We start from the raw sequence: 25,896 nt of genomic DNA on the forward strand, positions 1-25,896 counted from the left end.
TTCTCTGAGCCTCAGTTACCTCATCTGTAAAATGGGGATTAAGACTGTGAGCCCCACGTGGGACAAACTGATCACCTTGTATCCCCCCCCAGCGCTTAGAACAGTGCTTTGCACATAGTAAGCGCTTAACAAATGCCATTATTATTATTATTATTATTGTTATTATTAGTATTATTAGTATTATTATTACTGAAGGCTCACCTCCTCCAGGAGGCCTTCCCAGACTAATCCCCCTTTTTCCTCTGCTCCCCCTGCCCAACACCCGACTAAATCCCTTTGCTCTACTGTGCCCCTACAGCAGTTGTGTATATATATGTATTTTTAAGTCTATTTATTTATATTAATGCATATATATCCATAATTCTATTTATATTTGTGCTGTTGTTGCCTGTTTACTTGTTGATTCATTCAGTCGTATTTATTGAGCGCTTACTGTGTGCAGAGCACTGGACTAAGCGCTTGGGAAGTACAAGTTGGCAACGTACAGAGACGGCCCCTACCCAACAACGGGCTCACAGTCTAGAAGGGGGAGACAGACAACAAAACAAAACATGGAGACAGGTGTCAAGTCGTCAGAACAAATAGAATTAAAGCTAAATGCATAATAATCAATCAATCAATCGTATTTATTGAGCACTTACTGTGTGCAGAGCACTGTACTAAGCGCTTGGGAAGTACAAGTTGGCAACATATAATAATAATAATAATAATAATAATAATAATAATAATGATGGCATTTATTAAGCGCTTACTATGTGCAAAGCACTGTTCTAAGAGCTGGGGAGGTTACAAGGTGACCAGGTTGTCCCATGTGAGGCTCACAGTCTTAATCCCCATTTTACAGATGAGGTAACTGAGGCCCAGAGAAGTGAAGTGACTTGCCCAAAGTCACACAGCTGACAATTGGCGGAGGCGGGATTTGAGCCCATGACCTCAATGCCTGTCTTCCCCCTTCTAGACTGCGAGCCTGTTGTGGGCAGGGACTTGTCTCCGTTGCTGGATTGTACTTTCCAAGCGCTTAGTACAGCGCTCTGCACACAGTAAGCGCTTAATAAATACAGTTGAATGAATGAATGAGACCAGTAGTAGACCATCCCAGCCGGCCTTACCATCTGTCTTCTCCTCGTTCTGCAGACGAGGACCTGAAGGCCCCGAGAGGTTGAGTGACTTGCTGAAGTTCACACTGCAGTCAATCAATCAGTCAATCAATCGTATTTATTGAGCACTTACTGTGTGCAGAGCACTGTACTAAGCGCTTGGGAAGTACAAGTTGGCAACATATAGAGACGGTCCCTACCCAACAGTGGGCTCACAGTCTAAAAGGGGGAGGCTGCAGGCTGGGGCCGGACCCCGGGTATCTGGCCTCCCAGCCCTGGGCCCTTTTTCGTTCTTTCAGTTGTATTTATTGAGCGCTTACTGCGTGCAGAGCACTGCACCGAATTCTCCGGGGGAGTCCAGTCCAGTGGAGTTGGCAGACACGATCCCTTCCCACAAGGGGTTTGCAGTCCGGTGGTGGAGCCTTGTAGAAAAATAAATTGGATATATGGGGGGTAAGGATCTGGACATAAAGGGTGTGGGGCTGAGGGAGACGATCGTTTCACGCCCAAGTGCGTCGGGGACGCCGAAGGGTAGGTCACTAGAGGAAGTGAGGGCGTAGTCGAGGAAGGCCTCTTGGAGGAGATCATCATCATCAATCGTATTTATTGAGCGCTTACTGTGTGCAGAGCACTGTACTAAGTGCTTGGGAAGTACATATTGGCAACATATAGAGACAGTCCCTACCCAGCAGTGGGCTTACAGTCTAAAAGGGGGAGACAGAGAACAAAACCAAACGTACTAACAAAATAAAATAAATAGAATAGATATGTACAAGTAAAATAGAGTAATAAATATGTACAAACATATATACAGGTGCCGTGGGGAAGGGAAGGAGGTAAGATGGGGGGGATGGAGAGGGGGACGAGGGGGAGAGGAAGGAAGGGGCTCAGTGTGGGAAGGCCTCCTGGAGGAGGTGAGCTCTCAGTAGGGCCTTGAAGGGAGGAAGAGAGCTAGCTTGGCGGATGGGCAGAGGGATTGGGGGCGTTCCGGGCCCGGGGGATGACATGGGCCGGGAGATGTGATTTTTTAAGAGGATTTTGAAGGTGGGGAGAGCGGCGGGCCGTCGGATGTGAAGGGGAAGGGAGCTTCAGGTCCAGGGAGGAGGAGGACAAGGAGGCAGCGGCAACGTAGACAAGGTGGAGGCACAGAGAGGAGTTCGGTTTGCCCTGATGGCTCAGCAGAACTCCCTCTCAATCAATGTCGTATTTATTGAGTACTCCTGTGTGTACTGCCCTGTAATAATAATAATAATGATGGCGTTTGTTAGGCGCTTACTATGTGCAAAGCACTGTTCTAAGCGCGGTGGGGGGGGATACAAGGGACAGGGACAGCCTGATCACCTTGTAGCCTCCCCAGCGCTTAGAACAGTGCTTTGCACATAGTAAGTGCTTAATAAATGCCATCATTATTATTATTATTATTCATCATCATCATCAATCGTATTTATTGAGCGCTTACTGTGTGCAGAGCACTGTCCTAAGCGCTTGGGAAGTACAAATTGGCCACATAATTGTACATAATTGTACATTATTATACAAGGTGATCAGGTTGTCCCACTTGGGGCTCCCAGTCTTAGTCCCCATTTTGCAGATGAGGGAACTGAGGCTCAGAGAAGTTAAGTGACTTTCCCCACGTCACACAGCAGACACGTGGCGGAGCCGGGATTTGACTGTACTAAGCACTTCGGAGAGTACAGTACAGCCAAGTTGGTAGGCGTGCGCCCTGCCCGCAAGGAGCTTGCAGTCTAGAGGGGAAGACGGACAGTAGAAGTAAATCAATTAGGGATGCGGGCCGAAGTGTTGTGGGGCTGAGGGAGTGGTGAATAACGGGTGCAAATTCAAGTGCTAGGGTAATGCAGAAGGGAATGGGAAAAGAGGAAATAGAGGGGCTAGTTGGGAAAGGCCTCTCGGAAGAGAGGTGATTTTAATAAGATTTCTGTCGGATATGAAGGGGGAGAGAGTTCCCGGCCAGGCTGGACGTGGGCGAGAGACGAGATGGAGGCACAGGGAATAGGTTGGCATTAGAGTGGAGTGTTTGGAGTAGGAGAGCAACAATATGAGGTGGGAAGGGAGGGCTTTAAAGCCCATGGTGAGGAGTTGCCGTTCAGTGCGGAGGAGGATGGGCCACCACGGAAGCCCACCCGCTCACTGATTAGTCTAACCGTCTCCCGAGTCTTCCCCGTTTTTGGGAGGTGGGCACCGAGCCTAGGCACATACGCTGCCACCCCACGCCAGGGGCCCAGGATGGCGATCACCCACCCTAGAAGCCAGGGCTACCTGGCTCAGAAAAGCAGCGTGGCTCAGTGGAAAGAGCCTGGGCTTTGGAGTCAGAGGTCGTGGGTTCAAATCCCGGCTCCGCCAATTGTCAGCTGTGTGACTTTGGGCGAGTCACTTCACTTCTCTGGGCCTCAGTTCCCTCATCTGGAAAATAGGGATGAAGACTGTGAGCCCCCCGTGGGACAACCTGATCATCTTGTAACCTCTCCAGCTCTTAGAACAGTGCTTTGCACATAGTAAGCGCTTAATAAATGCCATCATTATTATTATTATTATTACTATTATTACCTCCCACCGGCCGGGGGAGGTGGGCTTTGTCCTTGGCATCCCCCTTCCATTCGCGTGGCCTGCGTCCTGTGGCGGCAGGTGGCAGGGGCCGCCCAGACCTTCCTGACAACCGACAGCTTCACGGCACATTGCTCCTGGGCAAACACAAGCCGGCTCCCGGGGCGGCGGGCGGAAGGCTGGCGCTGCAGTTTTCCGGGCGACCGGCTTCAGGAGGCGCCGGGAGTCGGGCGGCCCGGGCTCTCAGCCGAACGACACGTGAGCCCCCCGTGGCAACGGCTCGGACGGCTCGTGCCACGACCTCAGTGACCGTGCGGCTCAACTGATCCGTCACCCGGGGCGGGAGGCCGAGGCACGGCGGGGATCCTTTCCCCTTGGCCGCTTGGAAGAGGCCTTCCAAGCCCGTTGGCGGGGTCGCTTGGCAACGAGAGAATTCCTTCCTGTCCGAGGAGCGACCACCTGGTTATCCTCTTAGGCGCCGAACTCAGCAACGCGCTCTTAGTCCGATGCTGGAGCGATGGCTGTACTAATAATAATAATTGCGGTACTAAACAGGACATAGTGGCTTTAGCGCTGGCCTGAGAGTCAGAAGGGCATGGGTTCTTGTCCTGGCTCCTCCACATGTCTGCTGTGTGACCTTGGACAGGTCACTTCTGTCCCTCATTTTCCTCATCTGTAAAATGGCGATTGAAACTGTGAGCCCCATGTCAGACAGGGACTGTGTCCAACCTGATTTGCTTGTATCTGCCCCAGTGCTTAGTACAGTAATAATAATAATAATGATGGCATTTGTTAAGCGCTTACTATGTGCAGAGCACTGTTCTAAGCGCTGGGGGTGGGGGTACAAGGTAATCAAATTGTCCCACGTGGGGCTCACAGTCTTAATCCCCATTTTACAGATGAGGTAACGGAGGCTCAGAGAAGTTGTGACTTGCCCAAGGTCACACAGCAGACATGTGGCGGAGCCGGAATTCGAACCCATGACCTCTGACTCCAAAGCCCGGGCTCTTTCCACTGAGCTGCGCTGCTTCTCATGGTAGACAAGTTCCCTGCCCGAAAGGATCTTACAGAGGGCGAGTCAGACATTAATATAAATAAGTAGATTATGGGTATGGACGTAAGGACTGTGGGGCTGAGAGGGGGGTGAAGAAAGGGAGCGAATCAGGGAGAGGCAGAAAGGGAGAATTAGGACACTGTTACTTTGGCACTTAGTAAGCACTCAACAAGTACTAAAGTAATTATTATTATTATCGGGCGCTCAAGACCTGTTCCCTGCCCGCAATGCACTGCCCCCCCTCCTTCCTCTCCCCCAACAACCGCCCCGCCTTACCTCCTTCCCCTCCCCACAGCACCTGTATATATGTTTGTACAAATTTATTACTCTATTTATTCATTTATTTTCCTTGTACTTATTCTATTTATTTTATGTTAATACGTTTTGTTGTTTGTCTCCCCCTTCTAGACTGTGAGCCCGCTGTTGGGTAGGGACCGTCCCTATATGTTGCCAACTTGTACTTCCCAAGCGCTTAGTACAGTGCTCTGCGCACAGTAAGCGCTCAATAAATACGATTGAATGAATGAATGGGAAAGCCAGGCCAAGACATAAGTGTCCTGTAAACCGTAACTTCATCCTTTACACTGTAAGATTTAATTTTTTTTTTTAAATGGTAGTTAGGCGCTTTCTATGTGCCAGGTACCGTACTGAGCACTGGGATGGGTACAAGCTTTCTCACATTGGAGGTCACAGTCTTCATCCACGTTTTGCAGATGAGGGAACTGAGGCCCAGTGAAGTGACTTGGCCAGGGTGACACAGCAGGCAAGTGGTGGAGCAGGGATTAGAAGGAGGGAGTCCTTCTGACTCCTAAGGCTGGGCTCTTATCCACTAAACCACTTCTGCTTCTTCCCTGTAGACGGGGAATGTGGCTACCAATTGTTCTGTTTCTCCCCCTTCTAGCCTGTGAGCCCACTGTTGGGTAGGGACTGTCTCTATATGTTGCCAGCTTGGACTTCCCAATTGCTTAGTACAGTGCTCTGCACACAGTAAGCGCTCAATAAATACGATTGATGATGATGATACCAATTCTGTTATTTTGTACTCTCCCAAGTGCTTAGTACAGTGCTGTGCACACAGTAATCACTCAGTTGATAAGCAGAATCAGAATAAATAATAATAATTATAATGGTATTTGTTAAGCGCTATGTGCGAAGCAGTGTTCTAAGCGCTGGGGGGATACAAGGTGATCAGGTTGTCCCACATCGGGCTCACAGTTTTAATCTCTATTTTATTAATAATAATAATAATAATAATAATGGTGTTTGTTAAGCACTTACTATGTGCAAAGCACTGTTCTAAGCACTGGGGAGGATACAAGGTGATCAGGTTGTCCAACATCGGGCTCACAGTTTTAATCTCTATTTTATTATTATTATTATTATTAATAATAATAATAATAATAATGCATTTGTTAAGCACTTACTATGTGCAAAGCACTGTTCTAAGCGCTGGGGAGGATACAAGGTGATCAGGTTGTCCCACATCGGGCTCACAGTTTTAATCTCTATTTTATTAATAATAATAATAATAATAATAATGGCATTTGTTAAGCACTTACTATGTGCAAAGCACTGTTCTAAGCCTTGGGGAGGATACAAGGTGATCAGGTTGTCCCACACGGGGCTCACAGTCTTCATCTCCATTTTACAGATGAGGTAACTGAGGCCCAGAGAAGTGAAGTGACTTGGCCGAAGTCACACAGCCGACAATTGGCAGAGCCGGGATTTGAACCCATGACCTCCCAGGCCCGTGCTCTTTCCGTTGAGCCCCTCTGCTTTTGATGGGGCCCGTCGGGGGATGGATGAGGAGGAGGTTTGGAGGGGAAAAGGAGGAGGAGAGGAAAAAAGAGGAGTGGGATTAGAGGGGCAAAGAGGAGCGGGACTGGGGGGGGAGGGGGAGGGAAGAGAGGAGCGGATTGGGAGAAGAGTAGGAGGGGGGAAAAAAATAAATGAGTGCTCAATTGAAGATGCCTAAATATCTCCAAGTGTAGGGCTTAGAGATATCTAGCACATAAGCTTTAGACGATTTTGAATAAATTACAACTTGAACCTTTTAAGGCTTTGACTTGTGACCTAGAAGCGGCTAAAGCTTAGAAATCTGCAAGCGTTGACTTGACTTTCTATCACTGACCAGTTTTAAAAAGGAACAGTTCAGTCATTCAATCGTATTTATTGAGCACTTACTGTGTGCAGAGCACTGTACTAAGCGCTTGGGAAGTACAAGTATAGAGACGGTCCCTACCCAACAGTGGGCTCACAGTCTAGAAGATAATAATAATAATGGCATTTATTAAGCACTTACTATGTGCAAAGCACTGTTCTAAGTGCTGGGGGGATACAAGGTGATCAGGTTGTCCCACGGGGGGCTCACAGGCTTCATCCCCATTTTCCAGATGAGGGAACTGAGGCCCGGAGAAGTGAAGTGCCTTGCCCAAAGTCACACAGCTGACAACTGACGGAGCTGGGATTTGAACCCATGACCTCTGACTCCAAAGCCCAGGCTCTTTCCACCGAGCCCCGCGGCTTCCAGTTTGAAAGGGTCGAGATTTTCCTTAAGTGTCGACGCTTTCCAGTTTTCTGAAGTCTGAATTTACAGTTGAGAAGGCCACCTAGGAGGCTTTTTTAAAAAAAATTTTAACTGAAGCCCATACAATCGGGGAATGTTTCTACTCTGTCCTAATCTCCGCTCCCTCCCGTCATTCCCTGGCGCGGACTGAATTGGAAACAATGCATAACTGTAAGGTCTCGGCATCCCCGAAAATTCCGCGGATGAGCGACACCCTTCCCAGACTTGGAATTCGAGCCTCTGGCACGGAGGTGGGCCGGCGGGGACAGACGGGCTGTGTTCTCTGCCCGCTCCGCTGCCGCCCGGGACTCGAGCCGGTTTGGAGGGCCTCGATTCCGTGGCGGGGGAAAAGCGGTTTTTCTTATTCGTTTCCCATAGAAAGGGAAAGGCTTCATCATCATCATCATCAATCGTATTTATTGAGCGCTTACTATGTGCAGAGCACTGTACTGAGCGCTTGGGAAGTACAAATTGGCAACATCTAGAGACAGTCCCTACCCAACAGTGGGCTCACAGTCTAAAAGGGGGAGACAGAGAACAAAACCAAGCATACTAACAAAATAAAATAAATAGAATAGATAGGTACAAGTAAAATCATCATCATCATCATCAATCGTATTTATTGAGCGCTTACTCTGTTCAGAGCACTGTACTAAGCGCTTGGGAAGTACAAATTGGCAACACATAGAGACAGTCCCTATCCAACAGTGGGCTCACAGTCTAAAAGGGGGAGACAGAGAACAAAACCAAACATACTAACAAAGTAAAATAAATAGAATGGATATGTACAAGTAAAATAAATAAATAAATAGAGTAATAAATATGTACAAACATATATACATATATATACATATATATACATATACATATATGTATACACATATACATATATATATATATATATATATATACATATATACAGGCTTCAAGTCAGAGTTTTCACACGGTGGTGACCTTTCAATATGAAGTGTGTTGAAATAATAATAATAATGATGGCATTTGTTAAGTGACTTTGGGTAAGTCACTTAACTTCTCTGGGCCTCAGTTACCTCATCTTTTAGACTGTGAGCCCACTGTTGGGTAGGGACCGTCTCTGTATGTTGCCAACTTGGACTTCCCAGGCGCTTGGTGCAGTGCTCTGCACACAGTAAGCGCTCAATAAATACGATTGATGGTGATGATGGAAAATGGGGATTAAGATTGTGAGCCCCACATGGGACAACCTGATCACTTTGTATCCTCCCCAGCGCTTAGAACAGTGCTTTGCACCATAGTAAGCGCTTAACAAATACCAAAATTATTATTATTATGATTATTAAGCGCTTACTGTGTGCAAAGCACTGTTCTAAGCTCTGTGGGGGGATGCAAGGTAATCGGGTTGGCCCGCGTGGGGCTCCCAGTCATCACCCCCATTTTCCAGATGAGGGAACTGAGGCTCCGAGAAGTGAAGCGACTCACCCAAGGTCACACAGCAGACATGTGGCGGAGCCGGGATTCGAACCCGTGACCTCTGACTCCAAAGCCCGGGCTCTTTCCACTGAGCCACGCTGCTTCTTTAATAATAAATCAAATAAAATCTAACAAATCAAATAATCCTCAGCGTGGGGAGGTCCCGGGGAGGGGGCACTTTGAGAGGTGGTGGCTAGCAGGGGAGGGAAGAGGGGGCTTGGAGGGAGAAGCAGCGTGGTATAGTGGACAGACCACGGGCTTGAGAGTCAGAAGGTCATGGGTTCTAATCCCGGCTCCTCCGCTTGTCCGCTGTGTGACCTTGGACAAGTAACTTCTCTTTGCCTCAGTTCCCTCATCTGTAAAATGGGGATTAAGACTGTGAGCCCTGTATGGGACAACCTGATCACCTTGTATCCTCCCCAGCGCTTAGAACAGTGCTTTGCACATAGTAAGCGCTTAACAAATACTGTCATTATTATTATCTGTAAAAAGGGGATGGAGACTGTGAGCCCCATGTGGGACAGGGACTGTGTCCAACCTGATTAGGTTGTATCTACCCGTGCTTAGGACAGTGCTTGGCACATAGTAAGCGCTTAACAAGTACCATAAGTACTTGGCTCAATGGAAAGAGCACGGGCTTTGGAGTCAATCAATCGTATTTATTGAGCGCTTACTGTGTGCAGAGCACTATACTAAGCGTTTGGGAAGTCCAAGTTGGCAACATATAGAGACAGTCCCTACCCAACAGTGGGCTCACAGTCTAAAAGGGGGAGGCAGAGAACAAAACCAAACATACTGACAAAGTAAAATAGATAGAATAGATCAGAGGTCATGGGTTCAAATCCCAACTCTGCCAATTGTCAGCTGTGTGACTTTGGGCAAGTCACTTCACTTCTCTGGGCCTAAATTACCTCATCTGTAAAATGGGGATTAAGATTGTGAGCCCCACGTGGGACAACCTGATCACCTGGTATCCCCCCAGCGCTTTGAACAGTGCTTTGCACATAGTAAGTGCTTAACAAATACCATCATTATTATTATTAAAAGTATTATTATTATTAATAATAATGATTATTGTTTGAGACAGGGGGCTCAGAGGATCCCCCCGGTGGAGACTGCAGGGTGGCAGCGAGGTGGACCAGATCAGATTCTCTTGGCTCCCAGATAAATCAATCAGTGGTAATTATTGAGCGCCTAATAATAATAATAATGATGGCATTTACTAAGCGCTTACTATGTGCAAAGCACTGTTCTAAGCACTGGGGAGGTTGCAAGGTGATCAGGTTGTCCCACAGGGGGGCTCACAGCCTTCATCCCCATTTTCCAGATGAGGTCACTGAGGCCCAGAGAAGTGAAGTGACTTGCCCAAAGTCACCCAGCTGACAATTGGCAGAGCTGGGACTTGAACCCATGACCTCTGACTCCAAAGCCCGGGCTCTTTTCCACTGAGCCACACTGCTTCTCCATGCTGCCTAATCATCATCAATCGTATTTATTGAGCGCTTACTGTGTGCAGAGCACTGTACTAAGCGCTTGGGAAGTACAAATTGGCAACATATAGAGACAGTCCCTACCCAACAGTGGGCTTACAGTCTAAAATGGGTGCGGAGCACTGGACTAAGCGCTTGGGAGAGGATGATCCAGCAGAGCCACCGGGTTTCCTACCCGTGTGTCCCCCCGCTCCACCCGGCACCCATCCCTGCCACCTGGGTTGTGAGTTCGAGGCACCAGACTGATTCGGGGTTCACTCGGAGGCAGCTCGGGATCCCCCCGAATCTCACTGGGCTCTCCCAGGGACCTCTCCTGCATCCCAGGGTCGCTCAGTAGGGTTCCGGGTCCTTAAAGGTCCTTTAATGTCTGTCTCCCCCTAGACTAGTATGTTGCCAACTTGTACTTCCCAAGCGCTTAGTACAGTGCTCTGCACACAGTAAGCGCTCAGTAAATACGATTGATTGATTGGAGAAGCAGCGTGGCTCAGTGGAAAGATCACGGGCTTTGGAGTCAGAGGTCATGGGTTCGAATCCTGGCTCCGCCACATGTCTGCTGTGTGACCTTGGGCAAGTCACTTAACTTCTCTGAGCCTCAGTTACCTCATCTGTAAAATGGGGATTAAGACTGTGAGCCCCACATGGGACAACCTGATCACTTTGTACCCCCCCCCCCAGCGCTTAGAACAGTGCTTTGCACATAGTAAGCGCTTAACAAATGCCAACATTATTATTATTGATTAAAGGACAAGGGGGAGGGTGGGCTGGAGTTCTGCTGGAGAAGCAGCATGGTCCGGTGGGTAACAATAATAGTAATGATGGCATTTATTAAGCGCTTACTATGTGCAAAGCACTGTTCTAAGCGCTGGAGAGGTTACAAGGTGATCAGGTTGTCCCGCGGGGGGCTCTCAGTCTTAATCCCCATTTTGCAGATGAGGTCACTGAGGCCCAGAGAAGTGAAGTGACTTGCCCATAGTCTCCCAGCTGACAATTGGCGGAGCCGTGATTTGAACCAGTGACCTCTGACTCCAAAGCCCGGGCTCTTCCCACTGAGCCACGCTGCTTCTCTAGAGTCCGGGCCTGGGAGTCAGAAGGTTATGAGTTCAAATTCCGGCTCCGCCACTTGTCTGCTGTGTAGCCATGGGCAAGTCAGTTCATTTCTCTGTGCCTCAGTTCCCTCATCTGTGAAATGGGGATTGAGACTGAGCCCCACGTGGGGCAGGGGCTGTGTCCAACCCGATTTGCTTGTATCCACCCCAGCGCTTAGTACAGTGCCTGGCACACAGTAAGCGCTTAACAAATACCATTAATGTTATTAGCAGTAGTAGTACGCTCTTGCCTGAGACCCACAGGGAGGAAATGGGTCCAGATGGTAAATGGACCCGTTTTAGACTGTGAGCCCACTGTTGGGTAGGGACTGTCTGTATATGTTGCCAACTTGTGCTTCCCAAGCGCTTAGTCCAGTGCTCTGCACACAGTAAGTGCCCAATAAATACGATTGATTGATTGATTGATTGGGTTGGGGGGTCCAGAACACTACTGCAAGACCTCGGGCCGGCCGTTTGACCTCTTTGAGCCTCGTTTTCCTCCCCTGGAACCCCCTAAAAGCCACTGCTCTCCCCGTCTGCAAAGTCCATTGCGACCACGTTGTTTTTTTGTGTGTGCGTGGAATTTGTTAAGCACTTACTATGTGCCACTCCATTAGGTCCTGGGGCAGAAACACAGTAATCAGGATGGACGGAGTCCCTGACCCACAGGGGACTCACAGTCCAAGTAGGAGGGAGAACAGGGATTAAATCCCCATTTTGCAGCTGAGGAGGCTCAGAGAACTGAAATAACTTCCCCAACGCCACACAGCAGGCAACCCAGCGCTTAGAACAGTGCTTTGCACATAGGCGCTTAATAAATGCCATTATTATTATTATTAAGTGGCAGAGCTGGGATCAGAACCACGCTCTTCTCATTCTCAGGCCTGGGATCTTTCCACTAGACCACCCTGCCTTTTTTGTTTTACTTTTACGGTATTAAGTGCTTAGTATGTGCCAGGCTGTGTACTAAGTGCTGGGGTAGATGTGAGTTAATCAAGGTTGGACACCGTCCCTCTCCCACGTGGGGCTCACGCTCTTAATCCCCATTTTACAGATGAGGGAACTGAGGCCCAGAGGAGTGGTCTTTCTCAAGGTCTCGCAGCAGACAAGCAGGATTAGAACCCAGGTCCTCTTGACTCCCAGGCTTTATCCACTAGGCCACGCTGCTTCCCCCGCAACTTTTATCCCCCGCAATTTCCACCGTGACCCTTCCATTCTTCTTAGGCCCTGAAATGCCTCCACCCCCTGAAGCATTTGCGTACATGTCTTTTATACTCTCCCTATCTATAATTCATGCAAGTATCATACAAGCGCTTAGTACAGTGCTCTGCACACAGTAAGCGCTCAATAAATACGATTGATGATGAAGTATCCTGGCTCCCCGCTAGACTCAGAGCTCCTTGGAGGCCGGGATTGTGTCTGATAACGCTGTAGTACTTTCCCAAGCGCTCAGCACATTGTTCCACACGCAGAAGGCACCCAGTCAGTGCCCTCGATGATGGTTGTGAGCTTGGTAGCCGGAAATGCAGAGATCTGATGTACTTCCCAAGCGCTTAGTACAGTGCTCTGCACACAGTAAGCACTCGATAAATACGATTGATGATGATGATGATGAAAATCTAGCTTTTGGCGTTACAAGCGTGCTTCTATTCAGAACGAAGGTGTAGGAATTCATTTTGTGTCTGTTTCTCTTTCTCTCCTCTTGTTTTTCTAGTAAGATAAAGCAGGGTCTTCTCCCCAGCCTGGAGGATTTGCTGTTTTATACCATTGCAGAAGGGCAAGAGAAAATACCCGTCCACAAATTCATCACCGTGAGTTGTTTGTTCTCTCTCTCTCCCTCTCCTTTTCCCCCTCTCCCCCAGTACGTAATAATAATAATAATAATGATGGAATTTATTAAGCACTCACTATGTGCAAAGCACCGTTCTAAGCGCTGGGGAGGTTACAAGGTGATCAGGTTGTCCCACAGGGGGCTCACCGTCTTCATCCCCATTTTACAGATGGGGTAACTGAGGCCCAGAGAAGCGAAGTGACTTGCCCGAAGTCACACAGCTGACAAGTGGTGGAGCTGGGACTTGAACCCATGACCTCTGACTCCAAAGCCCGGGCTCTCTCCACTGAGCCACGCTGCTTCTCTGCTTCTTCAAGGAGGAGTTTGGGAGTCAAATTTGGGTGGAAAAGTGTGTGTGTGTTTTTCTCCTTTTCTTTAAATGGTATTTCTTAAGTGCTCACTATGTGCCAGGTACTGTACTGAGCTCTGGTGTAGAGAGATAATTAGGTTGGGCAAGGTCCCTGTCCCGTGGCTCAATGGGAAGAGCACGGGCTTTGGAGTCAGAGATCGTGGGTTCGAATCCCGCTCCCCCACGTCTGCTGTGTGACCTTGGGCAAGTCACTTAATTTCTCTGAGCCTCAGTTACCTCATCTGTAAAATGGGGATTAAGACTGTGCGCCCCACGGGGGACAAACTGAATACCTTGTATCCCCCCCAGCGCTTAGAACAGCGCTTTGCACATAGTAAGCGCTTAACAAATGCCATTATTATTATTATTATGGGGCTCCAGTTTTAATCCCCATTTTACAGATGAGGTAACGGAGGTCCAGAGGAGTTAAGTGACTTGCCTAAAGTCACACAGCTGACAGTTGGCGGAGCGGAGATTAGAACCCAGGTCCTTCTGACTCCGAGGCTTGGGCTCCATCCACTAAGCCGTACTATTTCCCCTAAGTTGTGCTTAGGGCTGCCGGCTTCGCCCTCAACTTTGTTTCCTCATTTTATTTCTCATTTTTCTTGTTTCCCTTGACCGTTTGGGGCTTATCAATGCTTTAAGCAAGGATGGTCCCCACTAAGGAGGAATTTGGGTGGAGTAATAAGAGGACTTCAGTTCCTAGCCTGGGCTAGCGAGTGAAAAGCAATCTGCTACAAGTCAAACTCACCTGCCCTGGGTAGCAGCAGCCTGGGAGAGAGTCAAGGACGGAAACTCAAGTTTTTCCTGCATGGAAGAAGGCAGCAATAAACCACTTCCGTATTTTTTAGCAAGAAAACTGTTTAGATCTACTACCAGAATGATGGCAGATGGAGTTGGGACATACTGGGACAGATGTGTCCATGGAGTCACTATGGGTCGGAGACAACTCGACGGCTTAGGGCAAGACAAGGCAATAAAAGGGCGTGCAGTGGTTAGAATATACCCTTAATTAACCTTCTCACTTCTAATTCTAACCTTCTGTCTCGATCCCGTCTGTCTTGCTGCCAGCCTCTCGCCCACGTCCTACCTGTGGCTTGGAACATCCTCCCTCTTCAAATCCGACAGACAGTGACTCTCCCCTCCTTCAAGACCTATTGAAGGCTCACCTCCAAGAGGCCTTCCCATTCATTGTCGTATTTATTGAGCGGCCTTCCCATTCATTCAGCCGTATTTATTGAGCGCTTACTGTGTGCGGAGCACTGGACTAAGCGCTTGGGAAGTACAAGGCGGCCACATAGAGAGACGGTCCCCACCCAACAACGGGCTCGCAGCCTAGAAGCCCCGACAATCAATCAATCGTATTTAATGAGCGCTTACTGTGTGCAGAGCACTGTACTAAGCGCTTGGGAAGTACAAGTTGGCAACATATAGAGACCAGTCCCTACCCAACAGTGGGCTCACAGTCTAGAAGGGGGAGACAGAGAACAAAACCAAACATATTAACAAAATAAAATGAATAGAATAGATATGTACAAGTAAAATAAATAAATAGAAGCCCCGACAAAGTCCCCCTTTCCTCTCCTCCCACTCCCTTCTGCATCACCCTGATTTACTCCCTTTGTTCATCATCAATCATATTTATTGAGCGCTTACTATGTGCAGAGCACTGTACTAAGCGCTTGGGAAGTACAAATTGGCAACATATAGAGACAGTCCCTACCCAACAGTGGGCTCACAGTCTAAAAAAGTTCATCCCCCGCCTCCCAGCCCTGCGGCGCTTATGTCCCTATCAGTCATTTATTTATTGATATTAATGTTTGCCTTCCCTTCTCTAGACTGTAAGCTCATTGCGGGCGGGGAATGTATCTGTTTATTGTTGCACGGTACTCTCCCAAGCGCTTAGTACGGTGCTGTGCACACAGTGAGCACTCAGCAAATTCGACTGAATGAATGAAAGCAGATTTGGTGAGCGAGGGACTGCCTTCTGTCTCCTCAGGCGCTCAAATCTACGGGCTTGCGCACCTCCGATCCCCGGCTGAAGGAGTGCATGGACATGCTACGATTAACTCTCCAGACCACCTCAGACGGCGTCATGCTGGACAAGGATCTTTTTAAAAAGTAAGCTTCCCCTAGGCCCCGGCGCCGCGGCCGGGACGGTAGACTCCCCTTAGGCAAGGTGCTCGTGGAACCACGAGGGTGGTGAAATGCGAGACTCGGTGAAATCGGAGCCTGCTGGGGGTTCTGTGGCCCTCAGCGCGGAGGCGAAGTCCCTCTGAATGTCCCCCTGCGGAAAATGCCGCGTGACCTGGCCCGCCCGGCCCCAGATGAGCTCCTCCGATAGCCGGGGGGACGCGGGTGGTTCCGGCTGAAGAGGTTCTGGCCGGGCCGGTGGCTTTCACTCACTTTCTCCTGTTGTCCAGTGACTCGTGGGTAATTGATTCCCATGGAAAAGCAGCGTGGCTCAATGGAAAGAGCACAGGCTTTGGAGTCCGAGGTCATGGGTTCAAGTCCCGGCTCCGCCAGCTGTCAGCTGTGTGACTTTGGGCAAGTCCCTTCACTTCTCTGGGCCTCAGTTCCCTCGTCTGGAAAATGGGGATGAAGACTGTGAGCCCCCCGTGGGACGAGCTGATCACCTTGTGTCCTCCCCAGCGCTTAGAACAGTGCTTTGCATCATCATCATCATCAATCGTATTTATTGAGCGCTTACTATGTGCAGAGCACTGTACTAAGTGCTTGGGAAGTACAAATTGGCAACAGATAGAGACGGTCCCTACCCGACAGTGGGCTCACAGTCTAAAAGACTTGCACATAGTAAGCGCTTAATAAATGCCATTATTATTATTATTATTATTATTATTATTCCCCTCTGGCTCGGTGGCCCTGAGGCCTGGTGGCCCAGAGGCGTGGAGCAGTGAAGCCCCCCCCGCCATAACCCCTAGTCAAGGCATCTGCCTTAAGGGGATCCGGCCATGGACTCGGTGGGCGGGCGCGGGGGGCTTTCCTCTCCTCCGCCATCTCAGTCCCTGTTTCCTCCGTCTCTTCCAGACCTGCCGGGCAGGGCGGGCGAGGGGGAAAGAGTATGTTTCAGCAGGGCAGGGTAGCAGGAGGAGGGGAAGGATACTGCCCTGCCAAGTCCACTCTTGGAGGGATGGCCAGTGGGCCCAGCCAAGAAAGGCCTTTCAGACCTACAGTTGAAACATCCCCGGGAAAGGACGTCATCTCAGGAGGTCAGCGTGGCAGGAAGGCCCCGGGGGGGAGGCTGTGTCTCAGGGTCAGGGACAGACGATAAGGACGATGTTGACTCGCCGCTTCCTCAGTGCTAGGCCCCAGACCGAGCCCTGGGACTGATCCAGGGTAGCTCAGACATCGTCCCGGTATTGGTTTCACACGGGATTCATAGTCTGAAGGGGAGGGGGAGGGAGGGAGAAGGAGCAGGTGTCTTATCTCCTCCAAACACATGGGGAAGTTGAGAGGCCCAGAGAGGGGAGGGAACTGACCCGCGGTGACCCAGTAGGGAAGTAATGGAGCCAAGTCTACCGACTCCCCACCCTGGGCTCTCCCCGCTAGGCTGTACTGCCTCGCCTCGAGCAGTGGGTGTGAGAGCTGCCGGCTTTCTGGCCACGGGGCACGGCTACCTGCCGCAGAGCTGGGCCTGGGCAACAGGGTTGGGCCAGAGATGTCGGAGTATCCAGCCTCTGTGGCTCCGGACCCGGGAACGTTGGTCGGAGCGCCAAAGCCAGGCCACTGGACAAGGATTCCCCCCACCCCGCCCTCTTTTCCCTCTCCCCACGGCCCCGTTCCGGTCCCTGCTCCAGCCCTCTGGTCCGGCTCTCTCTCCAGGCCCCCCGAGGGATCTGTGGCTCCGGCCGCTCGGCCACGCAGAGGAACAACTGGGGATGGCCTCCGTCCACGGCTGGATTTTCCCGGGCCTGTCCCGGTCCTTCACCGGGATTCATTCATTCGGTCGTATTTATTGAGCGCTTACTGTGTGCAGAGCACTGTACTAAGCGCTTGGGAAGTAGGGAAGCAGTGTGGGTCAGTGGATAGAGCCCGGGCTTTGAAGTCAGAGGTCATCGGTTCAAATCCCGGCTCTGCCGCCACTTGTCAGCTGTGTGACTTTGGGCAAGTCACTTCACTTCTCTGGGCCTCAGTTACCTCCTCTGTAAAATGGGGATTAAGACTGTGAGCCCCACGTGGGACAACCTGATCACCTTGTAAATTCCCCAGCGGTTAGAACAGTGCTTTGCACATAGTAAGCGCTTAATAAATGCCATCATTATTATTATTATTATATGGACAGGTGTCAAGTCATCAGAATAAATAGAAATAAAGCTAGATGCACATCATTAACAAAATAAATAGAATAGTAAACATGGACAAGTAAAATAAATAGAGTGGTAAATCTGTACAAACATATACAGGTGCTGTGGGGAGGGGAAGGAGGTAGGGCAGGGGGGATGGGGAGGAGGAGAGGAAAAAGGGGGCTCAGTCTGGGAAGGCCTCCTGGAGGAGGTGAGCTCTCAGGAGGGGATGACCACAGCGAGTCCCCGGGCCGGCCAGAGGAGCCCGGGGGATGGACTGAGCGCTCCGCGAGCTGTAGGGCCACGAGCCAGCGGGTTGGCACCACGATGCTCATTGGCCTGCTCGGTCGGTGGGTCTCCCCGCTCCCTACCCCCAAGGCTGTGGGGCAGGCCTCTGGCCACTGTAGCCCCAGCTGGTGCTGCCATCTCCTCAGAAATCTCCAGTGGCTACCAATCAATCTGCGCATCAGGCAGAAACTCCTCACCCTGGGCTTCAAGGCTGTCCATCACCTCACCCCCTCCTACCTCACCTCCCTTCTCTCCTTCTCCAGCCCAGCCCGCACCCTCCACTCCTCTGCCGCTAATCTCCTCACCGTACCTCGGTCTCGCCTGTCCCGCCATCGACCCCCAGCCCACGTCATCCCCCGGGCCTGGAATGCCCCCAATCCCTCTGCCCCTCCGCCAAGCTAGCTCTCTTCCTCCCTTCAAGGCCCTACTGAGAGCTCACCTCCTCCAGGAGGCCTTCCCAGACTGAGCCCCTTCCTTCCTCTCCCCCTCGTCCCCCTCTCCATCCCCCCCATCTTACCTCCTTCCCTTCCCCACAGCACCTGTATATATGTATATATGTGTGTACATATTTATTACTCTATTTATTTTACTTGTACATATCTATTCTATTTATTTTACTTCATTAGTATGTTTGGTTTTGTTCTCTGTCTCCCCCTTTTAGACTGTGAGCCCACTGTTGGGTAGGGACTGTCTCTAGATGTTGCCAACTTGTACTTCCCAAGCGCTTAGTACAGCGCTCTGCACACAGTAAGCGCTCAATAAATACGATTGATTGATTGATTGATCCATGGACCACCAGCCGGCATCCAGATGGGCCTGGGACCCTCCCCTCACCCCCTGCCTGGTGAATCATGCTTTTGGGGAGCACTTCCTCAAGTGGACGTTCGTTCTCTCTCCCCGTAGTGTTTCAGATGCCCCACTTCTTCGGACAGGATTTGGGGCGTGCGGACCAGCCTGTCCCCCGTCCTCCTCCCGACACGGTGGGCTGAGCGTTGGGGAGGCCACATCTGGAAGCCACGGTAGACTTCCATATAGATGCTCTATATGGAAGTTCATCAAGAAATGCAGAATTGCCAAGCGAAGACTGTTGTGTGGTTAAACAGAGAAGCAGCATGGCTCAGTGGAAAGAGCCCAGGCTTGGGCGTCTTCTAATCCTGTTTCCGCCACTCGTCAGCTGTGTGAGCCCACTGTTGGGTAGGGACTGTCTCTATATGTTGCCAACTTGTACTTCCCAAGCGCTTAGTACGGTGCTCTGCACACAGTAAGCGCTAAATAAATACGATTGATGATGATGTGACTCTGGGCAAGTCACTGAACTTCTCTGAGCTTGTTACCTCATTTGGAAAATGGGGATTAAGACTGTGAGCACCGTGTGGGACAACCCGATTACCTTGTATTCCCCCCTAGTGCTTAGGACAGTGCTTGGCACAGAGTAAGCGCTTAACAGATGCCATCGTGAATTAGTTTAATGAATTAAACAGATCGGGGAGCTGGGATCCTAGCTCGGTCCCTCCTCCGTTGGTGGGGGGGGATTGAGGGGAACCCAGCCCCCAGAATGGTCCTGGGGGTCGCAGTGGGGTGGTGATCTGGCTGCTGGGGACTCGGGTCTGGCCCCTCCACTAGTGCCAGACGTGATGCCAGCTGATGCTGCTGCCCGGATTATCTTTGTCCAGAAACGCTCTGGGCATATTACTCCCCTCCTCAAAAATCTCCAGTGGCTAACAATCAATCTGCGCATCAGGCAGAAACTCCTCTCCCTGGGCTTCAAGGCTGTCCATCCCCTCGCCCCCTCCTACCTCCCCTCCCTTCTCTCCTTCTCCAGCCCAGCCCGCACCCTCCGCTCCTCCGCCGCTAATCTCCTCCCCGTACCTCATTCTCGCCCGTCCCGCCATCGACCCCCGGCCTACGTCATCCCCCGGGCCTGGAATGCCCCCAGTCCCTCTGCCCATCCGCCAAGCTAGCTCTCTTCCTCCCTTCAAGGCCCTTTTGAGAGCTCACCTCCTCCAGGAGGCCTTCCCAGACTGAGCCCCTTCCTTCCTCTCCCCCTTGTCCCCCTCTCCATCCCCCCCATCTTACCTCCTTCCCTTCCCCACAGCACCTGTATATATGTATATATGTTTGTACATATTTATTACTCTATTTATTTTACTTGTACATATCTATTCTATTTATTTTATTTTGTTAGTATGTTTGGTTTTGTTCTCTGTCTCCCCCTTTTAGACTGTGAGCCCACTGTTGGGTGGGGACTGTCTGTATATGTTGCTAATTTGTACTTCCCAAGCGCTTAGTACAGTGCTCTGCACATAGTAAGCGCTCAATAAATACGATTGATGATGATGATGATGATGATGATGCCAGGGCAGGCGGGCTGGGGGAGTCATTCAAAGATGGGCGTTGCCCCTGGCTACCTCTGCAGGGGAACTAGAGGAACAGAGAGAGAGAGAGAAGGAGGGAGACGAACTCTGCCAGCCTACGGGCACGGGCGGCAGGCTGGCACCCGCGCCCTCTTTCTTTGTATCAGGGGCATCTGTTCACGCTTGCTCACTCTTTGCCAAGCCCCATCCTAAGCCAAGAGAAACAGATCAGACATAATCCCTGTTGTACAGATGAGTCAGTCAGGCGAGTTTATTGAGGGCTTGCCTACTGTGTACAGAGCACTGTACTAAGCACTTAGGAAAGTGCAATATAACAATAAATAGATACATTCCCTACCCACAGTGAGCTTACGGTCTAGAGGATGAGGAAACTGAGGCACCAAGAAATGATGTGACTTTTTTTTATAGTATTTGTTAAGCAGCGTGGCTCAGTGGAAAGAGCCCGGTCTTGGAGTCAGAGGTCACGGGCTTGAATCCCGACTCCGCCACATGTCTGGTGTGTGTGACCTTGGGCAAGTCACTTCTCTGAGCCTCAGTTACCTCATCTGTAAAATGGGGATTAAGACTGTGAGCCCCACATGGGACAACTTGATCACCTTGTATTCCCCCTCAGCGCTTAGAACAGTGCTCTGCACGTAGTAAGCGCTTACCAAATGCCATTATCATCATCATCATCCTCATCCCTTACTATGTGCCAGGCAGTGTTCTAATCGTTGGGGTAGGTACAAATTAATCGTGTTGGACACAGTCCCTGTCCCACATGGGGCTCACGGTCTTAATCCCCATTATACAGACGAGGGAACTGAGGCATAGAGAAGTTAAGTGATCTGCCCAGGAGACAAGTGGCGGAGGTGGGATTAGAACCCAAGTCTTTCTGATTCCCAGGCCTGTGCTCCATCCACTGGGCCAGGGTATACCCAAGTACTGTGGGCAGGAAGAGGGGGATACGCCTTCATGCGTGTCTTGGTGCTACAGCCCACCAGGATCCTATTTAGCCTAAAATAGGCACTACTTTGGGCTGAGAAGCAGCGTGGCTCCGTGGAAAGAGCCTGGGCTTGAGAGTCAGAGGTCATGGGTTCTAATCCTGGCTGCGCCGCTTGTCAGCTGTGTGACTCTGGGCAAGTCACCTAACTTCTCTGTGCCTGAGTGCCCGCATCTGTAAAATGGGGATTAAGACGGTGAGCCCCCCGTGGGACAACCTGATCACCTTGTATCCCCCCCCCCAGCGCTTAGAACAGTGCTTCACACATAGTAAGCGCTTAACAAATGCCATCATTAGTATTATTATTATTACTTTTGAACGTCGTAACCTTACAGGCTCAGGTTCGTCTGCATCGCTCCCGCTGTTCCTGGCTTTTGGGAGATGAGATTAGGTTAGAGCATTTCAGATTATTGGATCAATTTAAAACACACACACACACACGTACTCATGCATGTAATAAGAATAATAATAATAATGATGGCATTTGTTAAGTGCTTACTATGTGCGAAACACTGTTCTAAGCACTGGGGGCAGATACAGATTGATCAGGTTGTCCCACGTGGGGCTCCCAATCTTTATTCCCATTTTACAGATGAGGGAACTGAGGCTCAGAGAAGTGAAGTGACTTGCCCAAGGTCACACAGCAGACATGTGGCGGAGCCGGGATTAGAACCCGCGACCTCTGACTCCCAAGCCTGGGCTCTTTCCACTTAACCACACTGCTTCTGTGTACACACACAGCTGTGCCTTAATGGATGGCGCATGGGAATGGGAGTCAGAAGGACCTGGGTTCTGATCCGGGCTCCACCACCTACTTTGGGGAAGTGCCTTGACTTCTCTGGGCCTCAGTGGCCTCATCTGTAAAATGGGGATGAAGGCTGGGAGCCCCACGTGGGACAGGGACTGTTTTATTTTATTATTTTATTTTATTTTATTTTATTTTATTAATATGTTTGGTTTTGTTGTCTGTCTCCCCCTTCTAGACTGTGAGCCCACTGTTGGGTAGGGACCGTTTCTATATGTTGCCAACTTGTACTTCCCAAGCGCTTAGTACAGTGCTCTGCACACAGTAAGCGCTCAATAAATGCGATTGATTGATAATGTTTCTACCTCAGCTCTTAGAACTGTGCTTGGCACATAATAAGCGTTTTAACAAATACCATCATCATCACAGATACACACCCACCTTGTGTGGCCATTAGAAATTCAAGACTTAAATAATCGACTTGCTAACCTCCACTGTGCCTCGTTCTCGCCTGTCCCACCATCGGCCTCTGGCCCGGAATACCCTCCCTCCACACATCCGCCAAACTAGCTCTCTTCGTCCCTTCAAAGCCCTACTGAGAGCTCACCTCCTCCAGGAGGCCTTCCCGGACTGAGCCCCCCCTTTTTCCTCTCCTCTTCCCCTCCCCATCACCCCCTCCCTCCCCTTCCCCTCCCCACAGCAGTTGTATACATTGGTACATATTTATTACTCTATTTTATTAATGGTGTACTTGTACTTCCCAAGCGCTTAGTACAGTGCTCTGCACACAGTAAGTGCTCAATAAATACGATTGATGATGATGATGTGTATATAGCTTAAATTCTATTTATCCTGACAGTATTGACACCTGTCTGCTCATTTTGTTTTGTTGTCTGTCTCCCCCTTCTAGACTGTGAGCCCATTGTTGGGTAGGGACCGTCTCTACATGTTGCCGATTTGTACTTCCCAAGCGCTTAGTGCTCTGCACACAGTAAGCGCTCAATAAATTAGTACAGTGCTCTGCACACAGTAAGCGCTCAATAAATTAGTACAGTGCTCTGCACACAGTAAGCGCTCAATAAATACGATTGACTGATTGATTGATTGACGTGAGACATCAAGGACGTCGGGGAGGGAGGGTGGCCAAGGGGAAACTGCTCTTGTGTTTTTTCCAGTGCTTAGAGCAGTGCTTTGCACATAGTAAGCGCTTAATAACAAATTCCCCTCCTGCCCCTGCCCCCCTTACTTCCTTCCCCTCCCCACACCACCTGTATATATGTATATATGTTTGTACGTATTTATTACCCTATTTTATTTGTACATATTTATTCTATTTATTTTATTTTGTTAATATGTTTTGCTTTGTTGTCTGTCTCCCCCTTCTATCAATCAATCAATTGTATTTATTGAGCGCTTACTGTGTGCAGAGCACTGTACTAAGCGCTTGGGAAGTACAAGTTGGCAACATATAGAGACAGTCCCTACCCAACAGTGGGCTCACAGTCTAAAAGATAATAATGGCATTTATTAAGCGCTTACTATGTGCAAAGCACTGTTCTAAGCGCTGGGGAGGTTACAAGGTGATCAGGTTGTCCCACGTGAGGCTCACAGTCTTAATCCCCATTTTACAGATGAGGTCATTTAGGCTCAGAGAAGTTAAGTGACTTCCCCAAGGTCAACAGCAGACGTGGTGGAGTCGGAATTCGAACCCATGACCTCTGACTCCAAAGCCCGGGCTCTTTCCACTGAGCCACGCTGCTGCTCTAAGTTCTCTGTTGAGTACTTACTAGACTGTGAGCCCGCTGTTGGGTAGGGACCGTGTCTAGATGTTGCCAAATTGAACTTCCCAAGCGCTTAGTACAGTGCATTGCACACAGTAAGCGCTCAATAAATACGATTGAATGAATGAATGAATAAATGCGATTGAATGAACGAATGACTCAGACGTTAAAGGCAAACGTTGGCAATGGGGGACTCCTACCAAGTAACTCTCCATCTCCATGGAGATGGGGGTGTCTCTCTGCTCTTCATACTTGGCCAGCGGCTTAATGCTGTTAATTATAAACTTCCTTTTTAAGAAAGGCCGATTATTAACGCCCCCCGCCCCGACCAACTGCTCCTTTTAATGAGCTCTGTTGACAACTGGGTCTTTGTTATGAAGAATCACTTCCTTCTTTCTTTGATTTTGGGGTTCAGCAAGCGTAAGCTACTAGAGACCGTAAACTCCTTGTGGGCAGGGAGTGCGTCTACCAACTTTTGTGGTGTGGTCTCCCAAGTGCTTTGCACACAGTAAGCGCTCAAGTAATAATAATTTGTGATAATAATGGTACTTGTTAAAGGCAGGGAATGCATCTACCAACTTCTGTGGTGTGGTCTCCCAAGTGCTTTGCACACAGTAAGCGCTCAAGTAATAATAATTCGTGATCATAATGGTGCTTGTTAAGGGCGGGGAATGCATCTACCAACTTTTGTGGTGCGGTCTCCCAAGTGCTTTGCACACAGTAAGCGCTCAAGTAATAATAATTCGTGATAATAATGGTGCTTGTTAAGGGCGGGGAATGCATCTACCAACTTTTGTGGTGCGGTCTCCCAAGTGCTTTGCACACAGTAAGCACTCAAGTAATAATAATTTGTGATAATAATGGTGCTTGTTAAGGGCAGGGAATGCATCTACCAACTTTTGTGGTGTGGTCTCCCAAGTGCTTTGCACACAGTAAGCGCTCAAGTAATAATAATTTGTGATCATAATGGTGCTTGTTAAGGGCAGGGACTGCATCTACCAACTTTTGTGGTGTGGTCTCCCAAGTGCTTTGCACACAGTAAGCGCTCAAGTAATAATAATTCGTGATAATAATGGTGCTTGTTAAGGGCAGGGAATGCGTCTGCCAACTTTTGTGGTGTGGTCTCCCAAGTGCTTTGCACACAGTAAGCGCTCAAGTAATAATAATTCGTGATAATAATGGTGCTTGTTAAGGGCAGGGAATGCGTCTGCCAACTTTTGTGGTGTGGTCTCCCAAGTGCTTTGCACACAGTAAGCGCTCAAGTAATAATAATTCGTGATAATAATGGTGCTTGTTAAGGGCAGGGAATGCGTCTACCAACTTTTGTGGTGTAGTCTCCCAAGTGCTTTGCACACAGTAAGCGCTCAAGTAATAATAATTTGTGATCATAATGGTGCTTGTTAAGCGCTTACTATGTGTCAAGCAGTGTTCGAAGCACTGGAGTGGATATAAGATGATCAGGTTGGACACGTTCCCTATCCCATGTGGGGCTCACATTAGAAGTAATAATAATAATAATAATGATGGCATTTATTAAGCGCTTACTATGTGCAAAGCACTGTTCTAAGCGCTGGGGAGGTTACGAGGTGATCGGGTTGTCCCAGGGGGGGACTCACAGTTTTAATCCCCATTTTCCAGATGAGGTAACTGAGGCCCAGAGAAGTGAAGTGACTTGCCCAAAGTCACACAGCTGACAACTGGCGGAGCCGGGATTTGAACCCATGACCTCTGACTCCAAAGCCCGGGCTCTTTCCACTGAGCCACGCTGCTTCTCTGGTGCTTGTTAAGCGCTTACTATGTGTCAAGCAGTGTTCGAAGCACTGGAGTGGATATAAGATGATCAGGTTGGACACATTCCCTATCCCATGTGGGGCTCACATTAGAAGTAATAATAATAATAATGATGATGGCATTTATTAAGCCATTTACTATGTGCAA

The 25,896-nt window shown here is 49.5% G+C and overlaps 1 protein-coding gene across 3 annotated transcripts in view; it reads left to right on the top strand.

Moving 5' to 3' along the window:
- The window catches only part of GLS (glutaminase), a 130,047-nt gene that overhangs the window by 21,981 nt on the left and 82,170 nt on the right, over positions 1 to 25,896 (top strand). For all 3 annotated transcript variants that reach the window (XM_038749414.1, XM_038749416.1, XM_038749415.1), the window contains exons 2-3: positions 13,018 to 13,114; positions 15,483 to 15,604. In XM_038749414.1, the coding sequence (XP_038605342.1) occupies positions 13,018 to 13,114; positions 15,483 to 15,604 (219 nt within the window). The remainder of the gene's footprint in view (positions 1 to 13,017; positions 13,115 to 15,482; positions 15,605 to 25,896) is intronic.

The sequence above is a fragment of the Tachyglossus aculeatus genome, chromosome 7 (genome assembly GCF_015852505.1).
Source record: "Tachyglossus aculeatus isolate mTacAcu1 chromosome 7, mTacAcu1.pri, whole genome shotgun sequence".
Taxonomy (NCBI): Eukaryota; Metazoa; Chordata; class Mammalia; order Monotremata; family Tachyglossidae; genus Tachyglossus; species Tachyglossus aculeatus.